This window comes from Danio aesculapii, chromosome 25 (assembly GCF_903798145.1).
Source record: "Danio aesculapii chromosome 25, fDanAes4.1, whole genome shotgun sequence".
Taxonomy (NCBI): domain Eukaryota; kingdom Metazoa; phylum Chordata; class Actinopteri; order Cypriniformes; family Danionidae; genus Danio; species Danio aesculapii.
In genome coordinates this window covers 152,802-173,380 of record NC_079459.1, presented here as the reverse complement: position 1 = coordinate 173,380, position 20,579 = coordinate 152,802, and the positions used below count along the sequence as shown (strand labels likewise).

At 39.3% G+C, this 20,579-nt stretch overlaps 2 protein-coding genes and 4 gene segments (V, D, J or C); 5 read left to right on the top strand and 1 right to left on the bottom strand.

Annotated features, from left to right (window-relative positions):
• Window positions 1-764: 764 nt before the first annotated feature.
• Window positions 765-2,610, top strand: tmed6 (transmembrane p24 trafficking protein 6). The gene is made up of 4 exons (XM_056452026.1): window positions 765-1,009; window positions 1,103-1,229; window positions 1,703-1,869; window positions 2,212-2,610. Exons 1-4 carry the CDS (start codon window positions 815-817, stop codon window positions 2,434-2,436), a joined length of 714 nt encoding a protein of 237 aa, XP_056308001.1. The 5' UTR covers window positions 765-814; the 3' UTR covers window positions 2,437-2,610.
• Window positions 2,611-3,750: 1,140 nt separating this feature from the next.
• Window positions 3,751-4,352, top strand: LOC130219723 (immunoglobulin kappa variable 3-15-like). The segment is given in 2 exon segments: window positions 3,751-3,930; window positions 4,024-4,352. Coding segments are annotated over 2 exon segments (450 nt in total).
• A 719-nt stretch (window positions 4,353-5,071) lies between these two features.
• On the top strand, window positions 5,072-5,588 carry LOC130219712 (probable non-functional immunoglobulin kappa variable 6D-41). The segment is given in 2 exon segments: window positions 5,072-5,192; window positions 5,281-5,588. Coding segments are annotated over 2 exon segments (429 nt in total).
• A 1,238-nt stretch (window positions 5,589-6,826) lies between these two features.
• LOC130219817 (immunoglobulin kappa light chain-like) lies at window positions 6,827-20,383 on the bottom strand. The gene is made up of 4 exons (XM_056452301.1): window positions 20,263-20,383; window positions 19,859-20,167; window positions 8,911-8,955; window positions 6,827-7,198 (listed from the first exon to the last, which is right to left on the bottom strand). The coding sequence occupies exons 1-4, from the start codon at window positions 20,381-20,383 to the stop codon at window positions 6,894-6,896; spliced, it is 780 nt and encodes a 259-aa protein (XP_056308276.1). The 3' UTR covers window positions 6,827-6,893.
• On the top strand, window positions 9,595-10,260 carry LOC130219815 (immunoglobulin kappa variable 3-15-like). The segment is given in 2 exon segments: window positions 9,595-9,715; window positions 9,811-10,260. Coding segments are annotated over 2 exon segments (456 nt in total).
• Window positions 14,024-14,763, top strand: LOC130219816 (immunoglobulin kappa variable 1-27-like). The segment is given in 2 exon segments: window positions 14,024-14,144; window positions 14,232-14,763. Coding segments are annotated over 2 exon segments (435 nt in total).
• Window positions 20,384-20,579: the final 196 nt, after the last annotated feature.

Here is a 20,579-nt window from a genome sequence, read left to right as displayed (position 1 = left end):
TATCCAAATAAATAAATAAATGTATATATAAGTCTACAAATTCCTGCATAAGTAGATATATATATTATCTATGAAGAATAATTAATAGAGCAGACAGATATATAATGAAATAAATTACACGGATGTCAGGGGAATAGTCCTGTAATTTATTTAATTATATACCGGCCCGCACTATGAAATATTTAACATTTTATTTATGGAGGAATTTATGGATTTATTTACTCGTTTATTTATATATTTGAGTTTTTATTTATTTATTTATTGTTATGCAGCTTTCGTCCTCCACACACACTCAACAGCAAAACATGCTGAATCCTGAATTGATGATTATTGATTATAAGTTATTGATTATCACACTAATATATACTAATAATACTGTACATTTATATAATGTTAATTTAAATAATTATAGAACAACAACACCATTAACACACACACTTCTTTCTTTAAGAACTAGTTTACACTTGACATTTTGCCTAGTTTACATTTCAGTTTGACATAATATCACTATACACACACACACACACACACACACACACACACACACACACACACACACACGCACACACACACACTACTGTATACAGTACTACATCTGTCTGTTCTCTGTAAATGTGTGTGTAAGCTGTGTGTGTGTAAGTAAATGTATGTGTAAAAGTATGTGTGTGTGTGTGGTGAGTGTGTGTGAGTCAGCTGTGTGTATTTGTCTGTGTGTGTGTGTTGTCCTTGAGGAGCAGCTGTGGTTCTCCCAGGGCTGTAGATCCTCTGCTGAGTGTCCAGACGGGCAGACAGAAGCTCACACTGCGGATCGGAGATGTGTAAGAGTGTGTTTTCTGTGTGTTGTGTGGTGTTTGTGTGCGTGTGTGTGTCTGCAGCTCCGCAGTTGTCGGATCAGGAGCTGTTCTGGGGGTCTGATCAGTATGATTTCTCCATCATACTGCGCGCCGCTGACCTGCAGTGCTTCTGGCACTTCGCTCACTATGGAGAACACTTCTACCTCAACTACATGGTGAGTGTGTGTGTGTGTGTGTGTGTGTGTGTATCTATGACTGTGTGTTGTGATTGTGACTATGAATATATGTGTGTGTGTGTGTGTGTGCAGGTGCAGCTGGTCACCGGTGTGGCTCTGGACAGACACCTCTCCGTCATGGTCAATGCTCCCAGTGGACTGATAGTGGGGAAAGTGGACGATGCCAGCGGTCAGATCTCCTTCAGCGTCAAGGAGACAGGTGAGAGGAGACACACGACAGATGAAGATGAACGGTTAGAAGTCCAACAATCAGAACCAGCGGGGCATACTGAGACTAATGAGGGCAACTGGATCATGTTTACATTCATTCTCCTTCAGCTTAGTCCTGTTATTAATCAGGGGTCTCCACAGTGGAATGAACCACCAACTATTCCAGTATATGTTTCACACAGCGGATGCCCTTCCAGCTGCAACCCAGTACTGGGAAACACCCATACACACTCATTCACACTCATACACTTCTGTTTGGACTGTGGGGGAAACCGGAGCACCCACAGGAAACCCACACCAACACGGGGAGAACATGCAAACTCCACACAGAAACACACACTGACCCAGCCGGGACTCGAACCAGTGACCTTCTTGCTGTGATGCGATTGTGCTACCCACTGCGCCACCGTGACACCTTATTTTTATAATGTGTTTGAGCCGTGCTGGTGTTTCTGTTTGCAGGCTTTTATCAGATGTGCTTCAGTAATTTCCACAATCGCTTCGGGAGCATGCAGGTCTTCCTGGACTTCGGTGTGTATTACGATGGACAGGAGAAGCGAAAGGAGGACGAGAAGAAGAGGAAAGAGGAGGATCTGAAGCAGATCAACAGCACACTGTCCTTCATTGAGGTAAAAACACACCTGTACCCAAACTGTGTGACTTTCTGTCGTTTCTGCATTGAGTGTGTGTTTCTGTGTGGAGTTTGCATGTTCTCCCCGTGTTGGTGTGGGTTTCCTCCGGGTGCTCCGGTTTCCCCCACAGTCCAAACACATGGGCATAGTGTATGAGAGTGTGTATGAGTGTGTATGGGTGTTTTCCATTACTGGGATGCAGCTGGAAGGGCATCCGCTGCGTAAAACATATGCTGTAATAGTTGGCGGTTCATTCCGCTGTGGTGTCCTCAGATTAATAAAGGGGACTAAGCCGAATTAAATGAATGAGTGTGTGTGTGTGTGTGTGTGTGTGTGCAGGAGAGCAGCGGGCGCCTGCAGAGGTTCGTCTTCCACATGTGGCGGCACTATAACTATGAGCGGATGCGGCGCGGCGCGGACTTCTACCTGCTGCAGTCCAACAACAGCTACATCAGCAGCTGGTCTGCGGCTCAGAGTCTGATGATCATCAGTGCAGGAGTGCTGCAGCTCTGGGGGATCAGGAGACTGTTCAGGAGACCACCAGCAGAGGGAGCACACTGCTGAACACACACACACACACACACATACAGCAGAGGGAGCCAGAGCACACTGCTGAACACACACACACACACACACACACACACACACACACACACACACACACACACACACACACACACACACACACACACACACACACACACATTAAAATAAAGCTCTAACATATTTCTTCCTTCATTGTTGCACTACAGTGTCTTTATTGCTGATTTTTGTTTCTTAATACTTTTGATTCAGATCTTCTTGTGTTCTCTGGTGTGCCATAATCAGGCCGACAGTGAGTGTGTGTGTGTGTGTGTGTGTGTGTGTGTGTGTGTGTATTAGCTGTACTGAGAGTCAGTGGCAGTGCTGGTTTACTGGAGATGAAGCTGCTGAACATCTGCAGTCACTGGAGCTCATCAGGCAAATATCTGCACCTTCACACTTCACTAATCAGCAAGAGCACATGCTAAATGAAGAAGCGAGAGTGCTGCAGATCCTGGATCAGTCCGAGAGTGAGACTGAAAGGCCATTTGCATGGTCAGGGTGGAGTGATGGTGATCCTCTCAGAATAGAGCAGCTCTGTCTCCAGAGAGCATGTTCAAACCCAACAGCTTCACTGCACCGCACTCCAACAAGAGCAACCATTGGGCCTTTCAGTCAAAGCACACTGTTAGAATCAGGCCTTCAGGGGACTCAAGATGCTGATTCTGATGACAAGCTGCTTTATTCCATTTGCCTTCAAGAACAACACAAAGGCCTGAGCTAAACCGTACACACATGAGTGTTTCTCAGAGGAATAGTGGACTGTTCTGATCACTGAATACCCTAATGCTGTCTTTACTTAAACAATTAAGTAAAGTTAACTTAAACTTAAGATTTAGCATTTTGGTCCCATAACTTAAAAATATGAGTTAATTTAACTTAGGTTTCATGAAAAGCATAAACTGAAGATTTCAAGTGTAGTGAGCTCAAAATAATAAATAATCCTTTAAAAAAAATAGGTCATTTTCACAAAAGTATTTTATTATATATATATTATTTTATTAATTATAATATGTGCAACCTTTTAAGTACAAGGTCTTTTCTTAAATCAGAAAACAAATGTCTTCAGGTGTAATTATTGATCATAATGTCAATAAATGGCTTCTTATTTTTTGTTTAAAATTTATTTAAACATTTTTTCATAGTATATTATTACACACACGCATGCACACATATGCATATATACACACACACATATATATATATGCAAATAAACTGTTTGTAATAATTGTTTGATGTGTAGTCGTGCTGGTTTATTGATCAGTGTAGACTGTGATCAGCAGACGCTGTTGTAAATCCTCCCACTGGTTTTGCATTGTGAGTGTGTGAGAGTGTTTCTGTGAGTTTAACACTTGATGACTGAGAGCAGAACACACACACTCTTCATCATCATCATCATCATCATCACACCAGACTCAACTACAGCTATGATCAACATCTGCATCTGCGTCTGGACTCTCTATATGTGTGTTCAAGGTATAGAAAATAATACTTTATAATAATAATAACACAATTAAATATACGACACATGTACAGTAAGTTCTGCATTTCTAACTCTATTTCTAACAGGTTTGAGTGGACAGGTGACTGTAACTCAGAGTCCTGCTGGAAAAGTGGCTCAAATCGGTGAATCAGTGACGATGACCTGCAAAACAAACACAGTAGTGAGCGATAACTGTCCTGGTTCATATGCCTGTATGGCCTGGTATCAGCAGAAACCTGGAGAAGCTCCTAAACTCCTGATATATGCAAACCGGAGACAGTCAAACACTCCATCTAGATTCAGTGGCAGTGGATCCAGAACTGATTTTACTCTGAGCATCAGTGGAGTCCAGACTGAAGATGCTGGAGATTATTACTGTCAGAGTTACCATGATAGTTATGTGTTCACACAGTGATAAAGCGCCGTACAAAAACCTGCTGTTCACAGTGACTGCACTGATTCAGCTGAGAGACACTGAGGAACACACACACACACACACACACACACACACACACACACACACACATTCATTCACTGGGTTTAATCACACACAAGTTCACCTCCATTACCTCTATAGAGAAATAGGATTAAATGACCACACACTGATTGGTGATCAATAAAAAAGTGTGTCAAAAAGACGTGACACCCCACTGACTGATCAAATCAGCAAACAAAAGTGATTTCTGTTATTAAAGGAAAACATTAAGTCCAATGTTTCGAATAATAATTAAAATATGGGTGAAACTCTTCCTCGTCATTGAGTAACACTCATTTATGTTCAAGTTAAATCCATATTCTGAGCTGTACTTATCAAAATATATCAAATAATAAACCATTTTAATGAATGTGATTCTGTTTAAAATTACGAAAAGCATTCGATGAAGCTTTCAGATGAACTTTAATGAGTATTTTGAGGCCAAACGGTGATCTTTCAATGAGTCTTTTGCGTTTAAAGGTTTAATATGTAAGCTTCAGATTTTGATTTCAGCCTCTGTGTGTGTCTTTACATGCTTCTTATTCTCAGGTGAAGTGTTCATGTCAGATCGAGCTCCAGTTTGAGCTGAATGATTTGACTAGAGAGAGTGAGTTTTGCATTGTGAGTGTCTGAGAGTGTTTCTGTGAGTTTAACACTTGATGACTGAGAGCAGAACACACACAATCTTCATCATCATCATCATCATCATCACACCAGACTCAACTACAGCTATGATCAACATCTGCATCTGCGTCTGGACCATCGCTGTCTTTATTGATGGTGAGAGACACATGATGCTGCTGTTCTGCTAGAAGTCTAGAAAGGGATTCATTTTAGACGCTCATTTCTTTTCTTTTCTCTTCTTCAGGATCATCAGGAGTCACTTTGACTCAACCTGAAGCTAAAACTGTCCAACAGGGAGAAACAGCTACAATAGAGTGTCAAATAGATGTGGGAATATACGGCAACTACTTAGCCTGGTATCAGCAGAGACCTGGAGAAGCTCCTAAACTCCTGATTAAATATATAAACAGCCGTTACTCAAACACTCCATCTAGATTCAGTGGCGGTGGATCTGGCAGTGATTTTACTCTGAGCATCAGTGGAGTCCAGACTGAAGATGCTGGAGATTATTACTGTCAGAGTTACCACAGTGGTGATGTGTTCACACAGTGATAAAGCGCCGTACAAAAACCTGCTGTTCACAGTGACTGCACTGATTCAGCTGAGAGACACTGAGGAACACACACACACACACACACACACACACACACACACACACACACACACACACACACACACACACACAGACTGTAGTTGATTTAGTAAATGTTGCTATAATCAGTTCTCCTGGTAACACTGTACAGTAACAGCAGATGAATAATGATGGACTAATATGTCAATTAAAGATGAATTAATTATGAACTACTGATGAGTTTAAGCATGCACTAATCATGAACTAACTTTAACTACATCATGAGTTCAGGAGTGAATAATGACGAGTTTAATTACTGCTTCAGCTTTGGCTCACACTTCATTTGGTTTAATTTAAGCTACGCTGCGTCTACATGCCAACTAACCCTCAGCAGATTATCAGTAGACTGTCAGGGTTTGGGTTAGTGTAACTCACATGTGCTTGTAAAGATTCTTCTAGTCAGTTAAATGTCTGTTCAGCATCAGTATCAGCAGATATTAAGCAGACAGTCTACTAATACTCAAATGGAGCATCAAAATAAAGTGTTAGCCTGGTTTGTTACACTGGTAATGAATATTCTGCCAACACTTTAATTAAGACACAATTCAGGATATTAATAACCGGCTCATCACCTGCCTATGATTCAGATATGAACTGTTATGAACTGATCATTAGTAGTTATAGAGGATGATCTTATTCCACATCCCTAATCAATACCTAAACCCAACTACTGCCTTACTAACTATTGATCAGCAGTTATTCAGTAGTTAGCAAGGCATTGATGCTGTACAAACACTGGATTTCCCCTTTGAGTCCATGTATTTGTGTTCAGAAGCAAGATTTGATTCATATTAAAAGACATTTTTCATCTTCAGCCAAGTCCAAACTCTAATCTGAGGCTCATTTCTAAATGTGACAGACGACAGGACTTTATCAGGACGCTCCAAAGCAAGATTCTCCTCTGATCTCAGGGGAAAGCAGAGACTTTTCTAGAGGAGCAAATCTATTGAGTGTCTCAATATTCAACTCCATTTGGACTCTGTGTCAATGTCATTTGTTTCTGGAGCACAATCAGGATCGCTGAAATGTTCTAGTTTGAAGCAAAGTGAAATGAGAGGAGATGAGAGTCATTTTCTCCAGTAGTGTGAGCGTGTGATTATTCTCCAGTGGAGACTGAGCAGATCTGCATGTGTGAGTGAAGGATGCTGTCAGACACGTGTGGAGCAGAAGAACAAGAGGCTTTATTGAAACACACACACACACACACACACACACACACACACAGATTAGCACTTGGGGAACGGGACCACCTGATCACCTCCAGCATGTGATACTCTGCAGGCATAGCGCTCTCGCTCTTCCCAGTCTTCTTTCTTGAGCTCCAGGACGCTGGTGAGGCTGTAGCGGCCGTCCTGCTGGCTCTCTGCACTGGTCACCCCCTCGCTGAGCTCAGAGCCGTCCCGTGTCCACTTCACCTGCGCCCCCTGTGGAGAGTAAGAGCTGAGCAGGCAGAGCAGTGCGGCCGAGTCTCCAGAGCTCTGCAGAGAAGAGGACCCGAGCAGAGACACTGAGGGCTTCACTGGGGGACCAGCTGCAGAGGGAGAAACACACACACACACACACACACACACACACTGGATTAGAGCAGAGATTGACTGAAGCACAGAAAGAAGATTGATTTCCATTCTGTTTTAGCAGCTCTTCTATATCCAGGAGAAGATGAGCTCCTCCACAACACACAGTACAAATCAATCAGTCCAAAATAAAGCTGGCACGCTGCAAAACATCAACACATGAGAGTTTCTGCCTTCTTTCTAGCCCAAATATCTCCAAACTCTTCAGTCCAGCAGATTTTCTAGAGCCGTCCAATAATCTGCCAGTGTGGAGAGGAACTGAATCTGCTTTGGGCTTTGAAATGGGGTTATTGGACCGATTATTGAGCATGTTTGAAGCAGAAACTGACTTGATTTGGACTCATTAATTCTCCAAACTACAGTAGATTTGCTCACACGTTCTCTGAAGCTCCTGCTGATAATGAATGAGAACTCTGTTTATAATGATTAATAATCAATCAGAACAGTTCTGGATCTAGAAAGACACAACAAAGCTTATCCTGTATTAGAACGCCAGTCAGAAGTACACTTATAATAGTCTCATTCAGACTTATTAGAGATGCGTTTGATGTGAATAGACATCTTCAGATCACATTCTAGATGCTTTATAAGTGTTCATTAGTCCGTCCTGATCAGATTTATAAAGATGCCATGTTCAAATGTTGTTCTGCTGCAGTTACAGACTCATTAGGAAATGAACAGATTTGCTTCTGTCTAATAAATGAAGGCTTTTATATTGTTGATAAGAGCCCTGTTGCTTTATCAATACATATTGTGGATCATTATAACCTTACTAACCTTCATAACTGCATCATAGACTGCTTTCAGTCATCAATATCAATAAGACGATTCTCAATATGATTATGATGTAGCTATAACTCTCATTATAATACAGGATCATGGAGGATTTACAGACACATGATTATAAATGATCATAAACACAGTTATAATGGATTATAGCAGGAGCTTTCCTTGTCTAGAGAATCTTCTGGATTGAAGAGTTTGGAGATATTTGGACTCGAAACAAGACAAAAACTGCAGGTCAGAAAAGCCTTTTAGCAGTGCAGAAATGGACTGAACACATCACGAGACAGAGATTCAGAATCAATCATTGAGGACTTTTCAGGACTCTAAAGGTCAAAAGAAGAAGAAATCAGCTCAAATGCTGGCCTTTTCTGCACTTTCACTTGTGATTTGACTGAGATCTTCAATGAGACTGAACACACTCACTGTTCTCACCACTGCACCTTTACATTCTGATATTTGCTCAAGTTTTATGCAAGAAAATACGACTGAAATATTCATTTTGTTGAACACAAATGATTCAAAATAATGTTCTGACCTATGGAAGTGTCTAAATGTAGATTATGATACCATTATTATGTATATTTAATGACAGATGAACTATAAATGAAGACAGTAAAAGTGAATAAAGCCAAGATAAATCTCAGAGAAATCAAAGCAGATATAAATATTAAACTCACACACATTACAGAAATACATTTCAAACATTTAAAGAACAAGAATAAGGTTGTTTTGATGAAGTAAAAAATGTGACGATATCAATTTTAGACGGAATAATCAGAAAATAAACTAATAAACTAATAAATGATGTTCTCATTTCAACTCGAGGACATTTGTAAAGTATAAATTACATGTTTTAGTAAGAAATAACTTAAAGAAAACTTACTTGAGATCAGCAGTTTGGTTCCTCCACCGAATGTGTACCACAGTGCTTGAATGTGCTGAAACACTCGTACAAAAAGCTCTTTTCCAGTCGACTGAACACAAACTCAGAGAGACTCACACACTGTACTGTATGCAGAAACACATGAAAGGTTTAATAATAATGTTCAAAACATAATGAATCCTCTGAGTGTGGAAAACTGAGCTCAGTTATCAGACATTAACATTCAATCATTTAGCAGAAGCTTTAATCTAAAGAGACTGACAGATTACTGCTGATCACTACAGAAAGAGAAATCACTGCTGACCAAATCTGTCTGTTTTACACTCACTATAATACAGTCAAGATGGAAATATCCTTCATCTTACAGTCTTACTGACATGAATGATTCACTGGATTTACTGTTCATATTTAGGTGTTTGCTAATCATTTATATGAGCTGAATTTGAACAAACTAATGAAGCTGAACATCACCAAATGCTTCAATTCAGCCCAAATAAACTGCAACAGTTTTGATAATGAGTCTTTCAGTGTAGTAATAATCAAGAATTGTCAGAATCTACAGTGATGTGTAGTCGTGCTGGTTTATTGATCAGTGTAGACTGTGATCAGCAGACGCTGTTGTAAATCCTCCCACTGGTTTTGCATTGTGAGTGTCTGAGAGTGTTTCTGTGAGTTTAACACTTGATGACTGAGAGCAGAACACACACAATCTTCATCATCATCATCATCATCATCACACCAGACTCAAGTACAGCTATGAACAACATCTGCATCTGTGTCTGGACTCTGACTCTCTGCATTCAGGGTAATTCTCCTCTTATTAATTAGCACTGATCAGTAATCAGCTTCTTCTCTTCTACACTTGGAGATCCACTAATGAGGAAAATGTCTTTATTTCAGAGAGTTGGGGACAAGTGACAGTGACTCAGAATCCAGCAGTCAAATCCATCACACTAGGAGAAACTCTGACCATCAGCTGTAAAACCAGTCAGCCCATATCTGGCTGTAGTGACTGTGTGTCCTGGTATCAGCAGACACCTGGAGAAGCCCCTAAACTCCTCATCTATTATATAAGCAGCCGTTACTCAAACACTCCATCTAGATTCAGTGGCGATGGAGCTAACTATGGCAGTGATTTTACTCTGAGCATCAGTGGAGTCCAGACTGAAGATGCTGGAGATCATTACTGTCTGAGTTTACACTATATCAGTGGTAGTTATGTGTTCACACAGTGATAAAGACTGGTACAGAAACCTGCTGTTCACAGTGACTGCACTGATTCAGCTGAGAGACACTGCAGCTGCTGATGGAGGAACACACACTAGCAAAGTTCATTAAGACCTTAAATGTTACCACACACAGTCCTCAGTGTCTTCAGTCCTCTTGTCTGTGTTTGTTTCAGATCTGTTTAAGAGAGTTTGGATGTTTCCAGATTTCCTCATGTTTATTCACTGCTGAGAGAACGTTACTGTAAAGCACCGTACAGGACGATCATAACCACTTATTTATGGTTACTGTTAGAGTATAGCTGCTATAAGTGTTGAGATAATTCATAAAAGTACACAAACTGCATGAGCTAAAATTCTAACTAACACATCAGATGTACTGTAAGCCTGTAATGACCTGTCTAATAGAAGAACAGCAAACACGAGCTTCATTTTTCGGACCCTTTGAGTCTCAGAGCTGCATCTAGGATGGAGAAGTAACACCATTTTTATTCTGCTTTAGCTCTATTAGTGATTTATTTGTGAAGATCTTGATCTATTTAAATAAATTAGAAAATATTTCAGCAGTTTCCTGAGACTTCTGAGTCTTTTTTCTTCCTCTTCCTCTGTCTGATATCATTGGTTCAGTAATGTAACGTGTGCAAACTACAAAGAAAAATGTCATTAATTAAATAAATACAGTTTGTATTTTCAATTGTTTTGGCTGGACTACGTGTCCAGTAAAAGCTTTGACATCTGATTTACTTTATCAGCAAGTGTATGTATTAGGAGTGGTGATCAGGAAGGTCATGGGATAATGGGTCAGGCAGGTAAGACTTAATAAACTCAATTCTCTGCCGTCAGTGTTGGGTCAACATATAACAAACAGTTTTATAAACATCCATGTGTTCTCTAGAATTATCATATGAAATTAATATCTATATTTACAATGTCATACTTAGCACTACTGTACTAGGCTATGTGTACCTGGGCTACCTTCATGAATGTGTGTGTAAATATGTGTCACTAGTTGTTCAGTTTGGATCCACACAAGCAAATGTGTTATTATTGTAAATGTGTGGTTTACTCTTCTGAACTAAAGTCAATCAGAGACCACAGATTATATCAGGCATTATAATGAGCCCAGCACAGTGTTCAGATCCATTACACAACATTAAACATCACCACATCAATAATACAGAGGCCAGAGTGATTAAATGTGTGTATAATTGTTGACACATGATGAGGAACGTGCTGTAAAATGTGTCTGATCTGAAGTGTTGAGCTGAATGATTTGACTAGAGAGAGTGAGTTTTGCATTGTGAGTGTGTGAGAGTGTTTCTGTGAGTTTAACACTTGATGACTGAGAGCAGAACACACACACTCTTCATCATCATCATCATCATCATCACACCAGACTCTACACCACAACTACAGCTATGATCAACATCTGCATCTGCGTCTGGACCATCGCTGTCTTTATTGATGGTGAGATTTTACTGTTTACTGATATGAGTGTATATGAATATGTACTGTTAATGTTTTTATCTTTTAAATGTTTGACTTTTTTCTTTTCTTTTCTCTTCTCTTCTTCAGGATCATCAGGAGTCACTTTGACTCAACCTGAAGCTAAAACTGTCCAACAGGGAGAAACAGCTACAATAGAGTGTCACATGGATGTGGCGCTGACCAGTAATGATTTAGCCTGGTATCAACAGAAACCTGGAGAAGCTCATAAACTCCTGATTAAATATATAAACAGCCGTTACTCAAACACTCCATCTAGATTCAGTGGCGATGGAGCTAGCTATGGCAGTGATTTTACTCTGAGCATCAGTGGAGTCCAGACTGAAGATGCTGGAGATTATTACTGTCAGAGTTACCACAGTGGTGAAGCGTTCACACAGTGATAAAGCGCCGTACAAAAACCTGCTGTTCACAGTGACTGCACTGATTCAGCTGAGAGACACTGAGGAACACACACACACACACACACACACACACACACACACACACACACACACACACACACACACACACACACACACACTGATGGACAAAACCTCACACAGTTCATGAAGACTTTAAATACTAGTGAATATATTAATCTATTTAATCATATTTATTAAAACACCACACAGTCCTCAGTGTCTTCAGTCCTCTTGTCTGTGTTTGTGTTTCAGAGTTTCTGTTTAAGAGAGTTTCCAGATTTCCCCATGTCTCTTCACTGCTGAGAGAGCATTACAGTATAAAGCTAGGAGGATCATATGTCCTCTTTTTGGGACTGAATAAATACATCCAGCTAATGTTTCTAAATCTCCTTAACATGTCCAGGATTCAGCTTTCTCGTTTAGTTGTCATTAATTGTGTGTTTTTGCCTTCCTCTATAAGCCTCTCTTTATTCCTCTTCACAGGCTCTCACAGTTGCTGTTCTCACTATTGTACTATTATTTGTAAAAGCAGGAGGCGTCATGACGAAACAGTGATGTAGAAGAAGATATTTAAATGAGTGACTTTAATTATGTATAAAGTGAAGGTGTGTTGATGCATTTGAATGAATCTGAATGAATACATCACCATTGGTCCGTCATGTTCATTCACTAACTCTGGCAATCCCTCAGCACCAAGACTACAGCCGAGTCTCCTGAATAGCACAACAGTAAATATAGCTTTTTTAATCTCATATTTAATTTCAACTGATTTTGACACAAGTGTTATTGTTCTGTTGTTAAAATCCAGAAGTGAAATGGAAAGAGTCTTATTTCTTTAAGCTTTAAACTTCGTGAAGTTTCATACTTGTGAATGCATTAGTGACAATGATAATAACCCCTTACAATCTTAAGACATCTAATCATAAATGATAACTACTCATCTTTATTAAGGGTTTCATGCATATGCCAGTAGACGAACATGTTTGGTAAGCAGAGTGAGCTTTCATACAATAACTTCTATACTAAAATCAGAAATATCACTTTATAAAATATCATACTTATCACTCACTATCCTTAACCTTAGTCCCTAATTTACCACCGCAGAATGAACCGCCAATTACTCTGGCATATATTTTAAGCAGCAGATACCCTTCTGGATTCAACCAAGCACTAGAGGAAACACCCATACACACATTCATTCAGTACGGCCAGTTTTAGCTACCCAATTCTTCTATCCTCACCCGCTTCGACTGTCATCACTTGATTGAATGGGTGTTATCTGTGGTTATCAGCTGATAGATTTGGGGCCTTCTGCACCTGCTAGTAGACTCAGAAGGTTGTTATCATCCATTCCACATGGTTACTCAGCTATACTAATAGAGAAGACTCCAGATCTGTATTTACATCACTGTGAGGGTTGGGGTAGAGGTAGACGCTGACAAATACAACTACTGGGATATTTAATAAATAATGTAAATAATTCTGGTTAACTTCCGGCTGCATCTGTATGTGATCTATAGCTGATTAACCATGTGGATGGTTGATAACAGTCTTCTAAGCCTAACAGTAGGTGCAAAAGACCCCCACTGAGCCATATCTATCAGCTGATAACCACTGATAATGACCATTCAATCAAGTGATAACATTCAAAATGGCTGCTATACTGCATTGGGGGATTGTGTGTTTGGGCTGATGGTGGACCCTTAAAACGGGAGGGAAGTGAACAAAGAGTTCTGTTAAACACTCAAAAGCACACACAATACTGTTCTTCACAAAAACAGCACAGAGTTTTAGGATGTGTGATGTGTGTGTGAAGAGTGCCGCAGATGGAGTGTGTGTGGTGTGTGTTGATTGGTGCAGCAGGTGTGTAGAGTTATATTAATCAGGGCAGATGAGCTGACGCTGACGTGACTGACGTCACACACACTGGTTTTGCATTGTGAGTGTCTGAGAGTGTTTCTGTGAGTTTAACACTTGATGACTGAGAGCAGAACACACACAATCTTCATCATCATCATCATCATCATCACACCAGACTCAACTACAGCTATGATCAACATCTGCATCTGCATCTGGACGCTCACACTGCTCGCTCGAGGTTTGTGTAACACACGTTCATCCTGTGTGTGTGTGTGTAAATGATCATATTGATATATATTGCTATAATAGTTGTGTTGTGTTTCAGAGTGTAGAGGACAGATCACTGTAACTCAGAGTCCATCAGTATCAGCTCAAGCAGGACAACCAGTCTCTATAACCTGCAAAACCAGCAGTGCAGTGTATAATGGCAATTATTTAGCCTGGTATCAGCAGAGACCTGGAGAAGCTCCTAAACTCCTGATATATTATACAAGCACACTCCAGTCAGGAACTCCATCTAGATTCAGTGGCGGTGGATCTGGCAGTGATTTTACTCTGAGCATCAGTGGAGTCCAGACTGAAGATGCTGGAGATTATTACTGTCAGAGTTACCACAGTGGTGGAGTGTTCACACAGTGATAAAGCGCCGTACAAAAACCTGCTGTTCACAGTGACTGCACTCATTCAGCTGAGAGACACTGCAGCTGCTGATGGAGGAACACACACTAGCAAAGTTCATTAAGACCTTAAATGTTAACACACAGTCCTCAGTGTCTTCAGTCCTCTTGTCTGTGTTTGTTTCAGATCTGTTTAAGAGAGTTTGGATGTTTCCAGATTTCCTCATGTTTATTCACTGCTGAGAGAACGTTACAGTAAAGCACAGTGCAGGACGATCATAACCAACACAACGTATTTATAGTTATTAGAATGTAGCTGTGTTGAGATCATTAATAAAAGTAGACAAACTACAGAAGCTAAACGCTTCATTACATTAATAAACTCCATCACAGTAAATGTAAGCCTGTAATGAGCTGTCCAAGAACAGCAAACATGAGCTCCATTTCTCTGACTCTTTGACTTCTCACACTAATCTTGATCTTGACTTTACTTCAGCACTTTCCTCTTCCTCTGTCTGGTGTTGTTAGTTCATGAATATAATGTGGGCAAACTTTCCAATAAACATATTACTTGATTCTGTGCATAAACAAAGAGCTCTATTAGCAAACATGCCTACATCCGCACATGAGGTGCCTGAGACAGGATGAGTAAACTAAACAGCCTACAAAATAAGCTGGGGTCTATTCTTCAGACTTCGCTTAAATGATCTAAGATGATTTGGCAGATCCTGGATCTGTTAATCCTGATAGCTTGATCTAATTTGATTCTTCAATAATCAGATTATAATGTGTTGAGATCTGTGTGTGTTGTGAAGGACAGATCTAGCCATCCTCTAAATCATGATCAGCAATGCAGCGATTGGCTGATGGCACAGCAGCGTGATGACATCATCTGATTAATATTCAATTATCCATGTAAGCAAATTTACATCAAATTCATAGTAAACGGTTTGTTAAATATTATCTGCATACAATAATACGTGTACAGTTATACCTATAGGTTACTATTGTAAGAACATATAAGCAGTTACAGACTTTCAGTGTCTCCTTTGCTTGAAATGACACAATCTAATCCTGTTTATATGAAATACGCCTGATCTGGAGAGGGTTCGAGCTTCCAGACCTGCTGCTGACAACAACTCTCAGATGAGCTTTGAAGAAAGAAACTATCCTGGATCATGTCTAATCATCAATAACCAAATCCAGCTAATGGAGTAATCCACATACAAAGAATGAACCCCAGGTATGTTGCTTCTTGTTGTTCTTCTTGTTGTTGTTTTGCACCAGGAGCCATGAAGACCTATGTTTACTATCTATGTGTGCCTGGGCTCCCTTGTTAATGTGTGTAAATATGTGTCACTAGTTGTTCAGTTTAGATATATAGAAGCAAATGTGTTATTATTGTAAATATAATAACAACAAAAGGCAAACCCAGAGTGTGTCTAATGCATTCTAATGAGCCCAGCACAGCTTTAATTAAACAACAGACAGTGTTCAGATACATTACACAACATTAAACATCACCACATCAATAATACAGAGGCCAGAGTGATTAAATGTGTGTATAATTGTTGACACATGATGAGGAACGTGCTGTAAAATGTGTCTGATCTGAAGTGTTGAGCTGAATGATTTGACTAGAGAGAGTGAGTTTTGCATTGTGAGTGTGTGAGAGTGTTTCTGTGAGTTTAACACTTGATGACTGAGAGCAGAACACACACACTCTTCATCATCATCATCATCATCATCACACCAGACTCAACTACAGCTATGATCAACATCTGCGTCTGGACTCTGATCTCTATATCAGGTGAAACACTGAATTAACATGTTATAAATATGACGTCTGTGTTGATTCTGTTCTTCTGTTGTATTTCTCATGTGGACCCTCTATATTTCTCCTTCAGTCTCCAGTGGTCAGATCACAGTTACTCAAACTCCAGCAGTTCAGACAGCAGGAGCAGGAGAGACTGTTGAGTTCAGATGCAGCGCCAGCACTCCTCTAACAGGCTGCAGCCCGCCCTGTCTGTCCTGGTACTTCCAGAGACCTGGAGAAGCCCCTAAACTCCTCATATCTCTTATAAACAGACTCCAGTCAGGAACTCCATCAAGATTCAGTGGCGGTGGATCTGGCACTGATTTTACTCTGAGCATCAGTGGAGTCCAGACTGAAGATGCTGGAGATTATTACTGTCAGAGTTACCACAGGGGTCCAGTGTTCACACAGTGATAAAGACTGGTACAAAAACCTGCTGAGAGACACTGCAGCTGCTGATGGAGGAACACACACTGATAGAGAAAGCCTCACACACACTTCATCTGCTATCAATTACTAAATAAACAATACAGATACAATCTAATACCCCTAAAGTGCACTAAAATATGAAGATAACAGCTGCTCGTCCCTGCAAACTCTCCCTCTCGCATGATCTCCATCAGTAATAAGTCAGCGTCTATAATCCTGCACCTCCACACTTGAGCACTACAGAGTCTTCTACACACTGATTTACACACACTTTCCTCTAAGATGGTGTGTTTGCTGATGAACACACTGACGTTCTGAACACGTTGATTGGTTTGATCAGGTGTGTTTAATCAGGGTTGGAGCTGCGGCCCTCCAGGAACTGAGTATGAGATGCTGGAGATGAAGCTGCTGAACATCTGCAGTCACTGGAGCTCATCAGGCAAATATCTGCACCTTCACACTTCACTGATCAGCAAGAGAACGCTCTTATTTATAGTCACAGAAACTTGTGGCACAATGCACCTGAGTGAATATAATTCAAGATATCAGCATGAATAAGCATTATTACACATTAAACAATCAGCCAAATACACATTTTATTCTGAAATATCGCACTTTATTCAAAGTTTCTTGGTGAAATATGCAATTAAATACGTTTTAGAGCTTGTTATTAACAAATAAACTTAAAACACATGCACACACAAACACACACACGCACGCACACACACACACACACACACACACACACACACACACACACTAGCCTTTATTAAAAATGGCCTGTTACCCTTTAGTATAATGGTCCATTAGTCAATGTTAGTTATTGTATTGAACATTCTGAATAATCTTGTAAAGCATTTATTAATTATAGTTCAACATTAATTATTGCATTATTAAAAGGCAAAGTTGTGCTTGTTAACATTAGTTAATGCACTGTGAGGTCATGTAAACTACCTGAGCTAATGTTACTCAAATTAAATAACATTATGACGTTAACAAGATGAATAAATGCCCAGATAAATCTATTACTAATAATTTGTTCATGTGAGTAAATACATTAGTGAACATTAACTAATAGACTATTATTGTAAAGTGTTACCTTAATGTGTTTGATAAATGATAAAGTAAATATCAATCAAATATACATGAGTTAAAATTCCTGATTTGAAACTTTATGAAATGGATTTGTATGAACATATGAGGCTCTGAAATAATTCTGAACATTAATATGATTATTACACATTTAATATTTGGAAACATAAAGAGCAGAACAAACTCTTTAAAGAACAAATCAATAACCTAGTGAATAATAAACAATAATTAAGTGTGAATCCCACATGTTATTATGCTGTAGTGTGGTCAATAATTTAATCCTACAGTATTTTAAGTGTTTTATTAATGTTTTAGCTCATTCAGACACTGAGGGAATATTTAATTTTATATTTTCTGCAAACAAAAACTTCCCTAAACAAGCTGAAACGTTCAGAAAATCCAGAGCAAATGTCCAAGTAACACTTCAGAAAACACTTTCATGAATGATGCCTGAGTAATGTTTTAGTGTTAGCTTTTAAAACTTTATTAAAGACCCAGATATATACAGTTAAAGTCAGAATTTTGTTCATTTTTTCCCCCAATTTCTGTTTATCAGAGAGCAGATTTCTCCAGCACATCTCTGCACATAATAGTGTTAATAACTCATCTCTAATAACTGATTTATTTTCTCTTTGTCATGATGACAGTAAATAATATTAGACTAGATATTCTTCAAGACACTTCTATACAGCTTAAAGTGACATTTAAAGGCTTCACTAGGTTAATTAGGTTAACTAGGCAAGTTAGGGTAATTAGGCAGGTTATTGTATAATGATGGTTTGTTCTGTAGACTATCAGAAACAAATATAGCTTATAGGGGCTAATAATATCGACATTAAAATGGTGTTTAAATTAAAAACTGCTTTTATTCTAGCCGAAATAAAACAAATCAGACTTTCTCCAGAAGAACAAATATTATCAGACATACTGTGAACATTTCCTGAATCTGAGAAACATCATTTGGGGAATATTTAATAAAGAAAAGAAATCAAAGAGGGGCTAATAATTCTGACTTCAGCTGTATATATATATATATATATATATATATATATATATATATATACACACACTCTCAGAAATAAAGGTACGCGAGCTTACCTTTTCAAAAGGTACAAATTTTTACCTAAAAGGTCCATATTAATACCTCAAGGATACATATTAGTACCTAAAAAGTACAAAAAGGTTCCTCTTAAAATTTTTAGGTACTAATATATACTGTAGAGGTACCAACATGGACCCTTTAAGCACAAATGTGTCCCTTTTGAAAAGGTACCACCCCAGTGACAGCTCGCGTACCTTTATTTCTGAGAGTGTGTGTATATATGAAGAGTTCAGATACAAAAAACCCTAAATGCTGTCTCTGAATGTCCTCTTAATTAAGCATTTTATCAGGCTCCTGTGTGTATGTTCAGTAATATCACTTTTATGGTAAAGAATAAGTCTTTTTCTGGTCTTTAAAGTGAAATATCTCACCATAAACAAAGGAGGCTCAGAAAAATGGTCATTTTTGATGGAAATTTCAGACGGCATCTGAACTCTTCATATAAATATATATATATATATATACAATAATCTGTGTCTTTTGAGAGAACCATCAGGAAAAACCTACTCACATGACGTTTACAATAATTACATTATTAATGTGTGTATCTCTCTATAATCAGACAAATAAACTGACTTTACTTCAGGAAAACAAACACAATCAAACAAAGATGGAGAATCAAAGGTGTGTAGAAATCAGGGTGAATGTGACTGGAACGGTGCTCTTATATTCTTCCACATTCTAGACTAGTGAGTGATATAACAATGTGTTTGGATTTAATGTGTTCATTTAATCCACCATAGCAAATCATAGTGTGTGTGTTTGTGTGTGTGTGTGTGTGTGTGTGTGTGTGTGCGTGTGTGTGTGTGTTCCTCAGTGTCTCTCAGCTGAATCAGTGCAGTCACTGTGAACAGCAGGTTTCTGTACGGCGCTTTATCACTGTGTGAACACATAACTACCACTGATATAGTGTAAACTCTGACAGTAATAATCTCCAGCATCTTCAGTCTGGACTTCACTGATGCTCAGAGTAAAATCAGTGCCAGATCCACCGCCACTGAATCTAGATGGAGTGTTTGAGTAACGCCTGCTTATATCATAGATGAGGAGTTTAGGAGCTTCTCCAGGTCTCTGCTGATACCAGGACACACAGTCACTACAGCCAGATATGGGCTGACTGGTTTTACAGCTGATGGTCAGAGTTTCTCCTAGTGTGATGGATTTGACTGCTGGATTCTGAGTCACTGTCACTTGTCCCCAACTCTCTGAAATAAAGACATTTTCCTCATTAGTGGATCTCCAAGTGTAGAAGAGAAGAAGCTGATTACTGATCAGTGCTAATTAATAAGAGGAGAATTACCCTGAATGCAGAGAGTCAGAGTCCAGACACAGATGCAGATGTTGATCATAGCTGTAGTTGAGTCTGGTGTGATGATGATGATGATGATGATGAAGAGTGTGTGTGTTCTGCTCTCAGTCATCAAGTGTTAAACTCACAGAAACACTCTCAGACACTCACAATGCAAAACCAGTGGGAGGATTTACAACAGCGTCTGCTGATCACAGTCTACACTGATCAATAAACCAGCACGACTACACATCACTGTAGATTCTGACAATTCTTGATTATTACTACACTGAAAGACTCATTATCAAAACTGTTGCAGTTTATTTGGG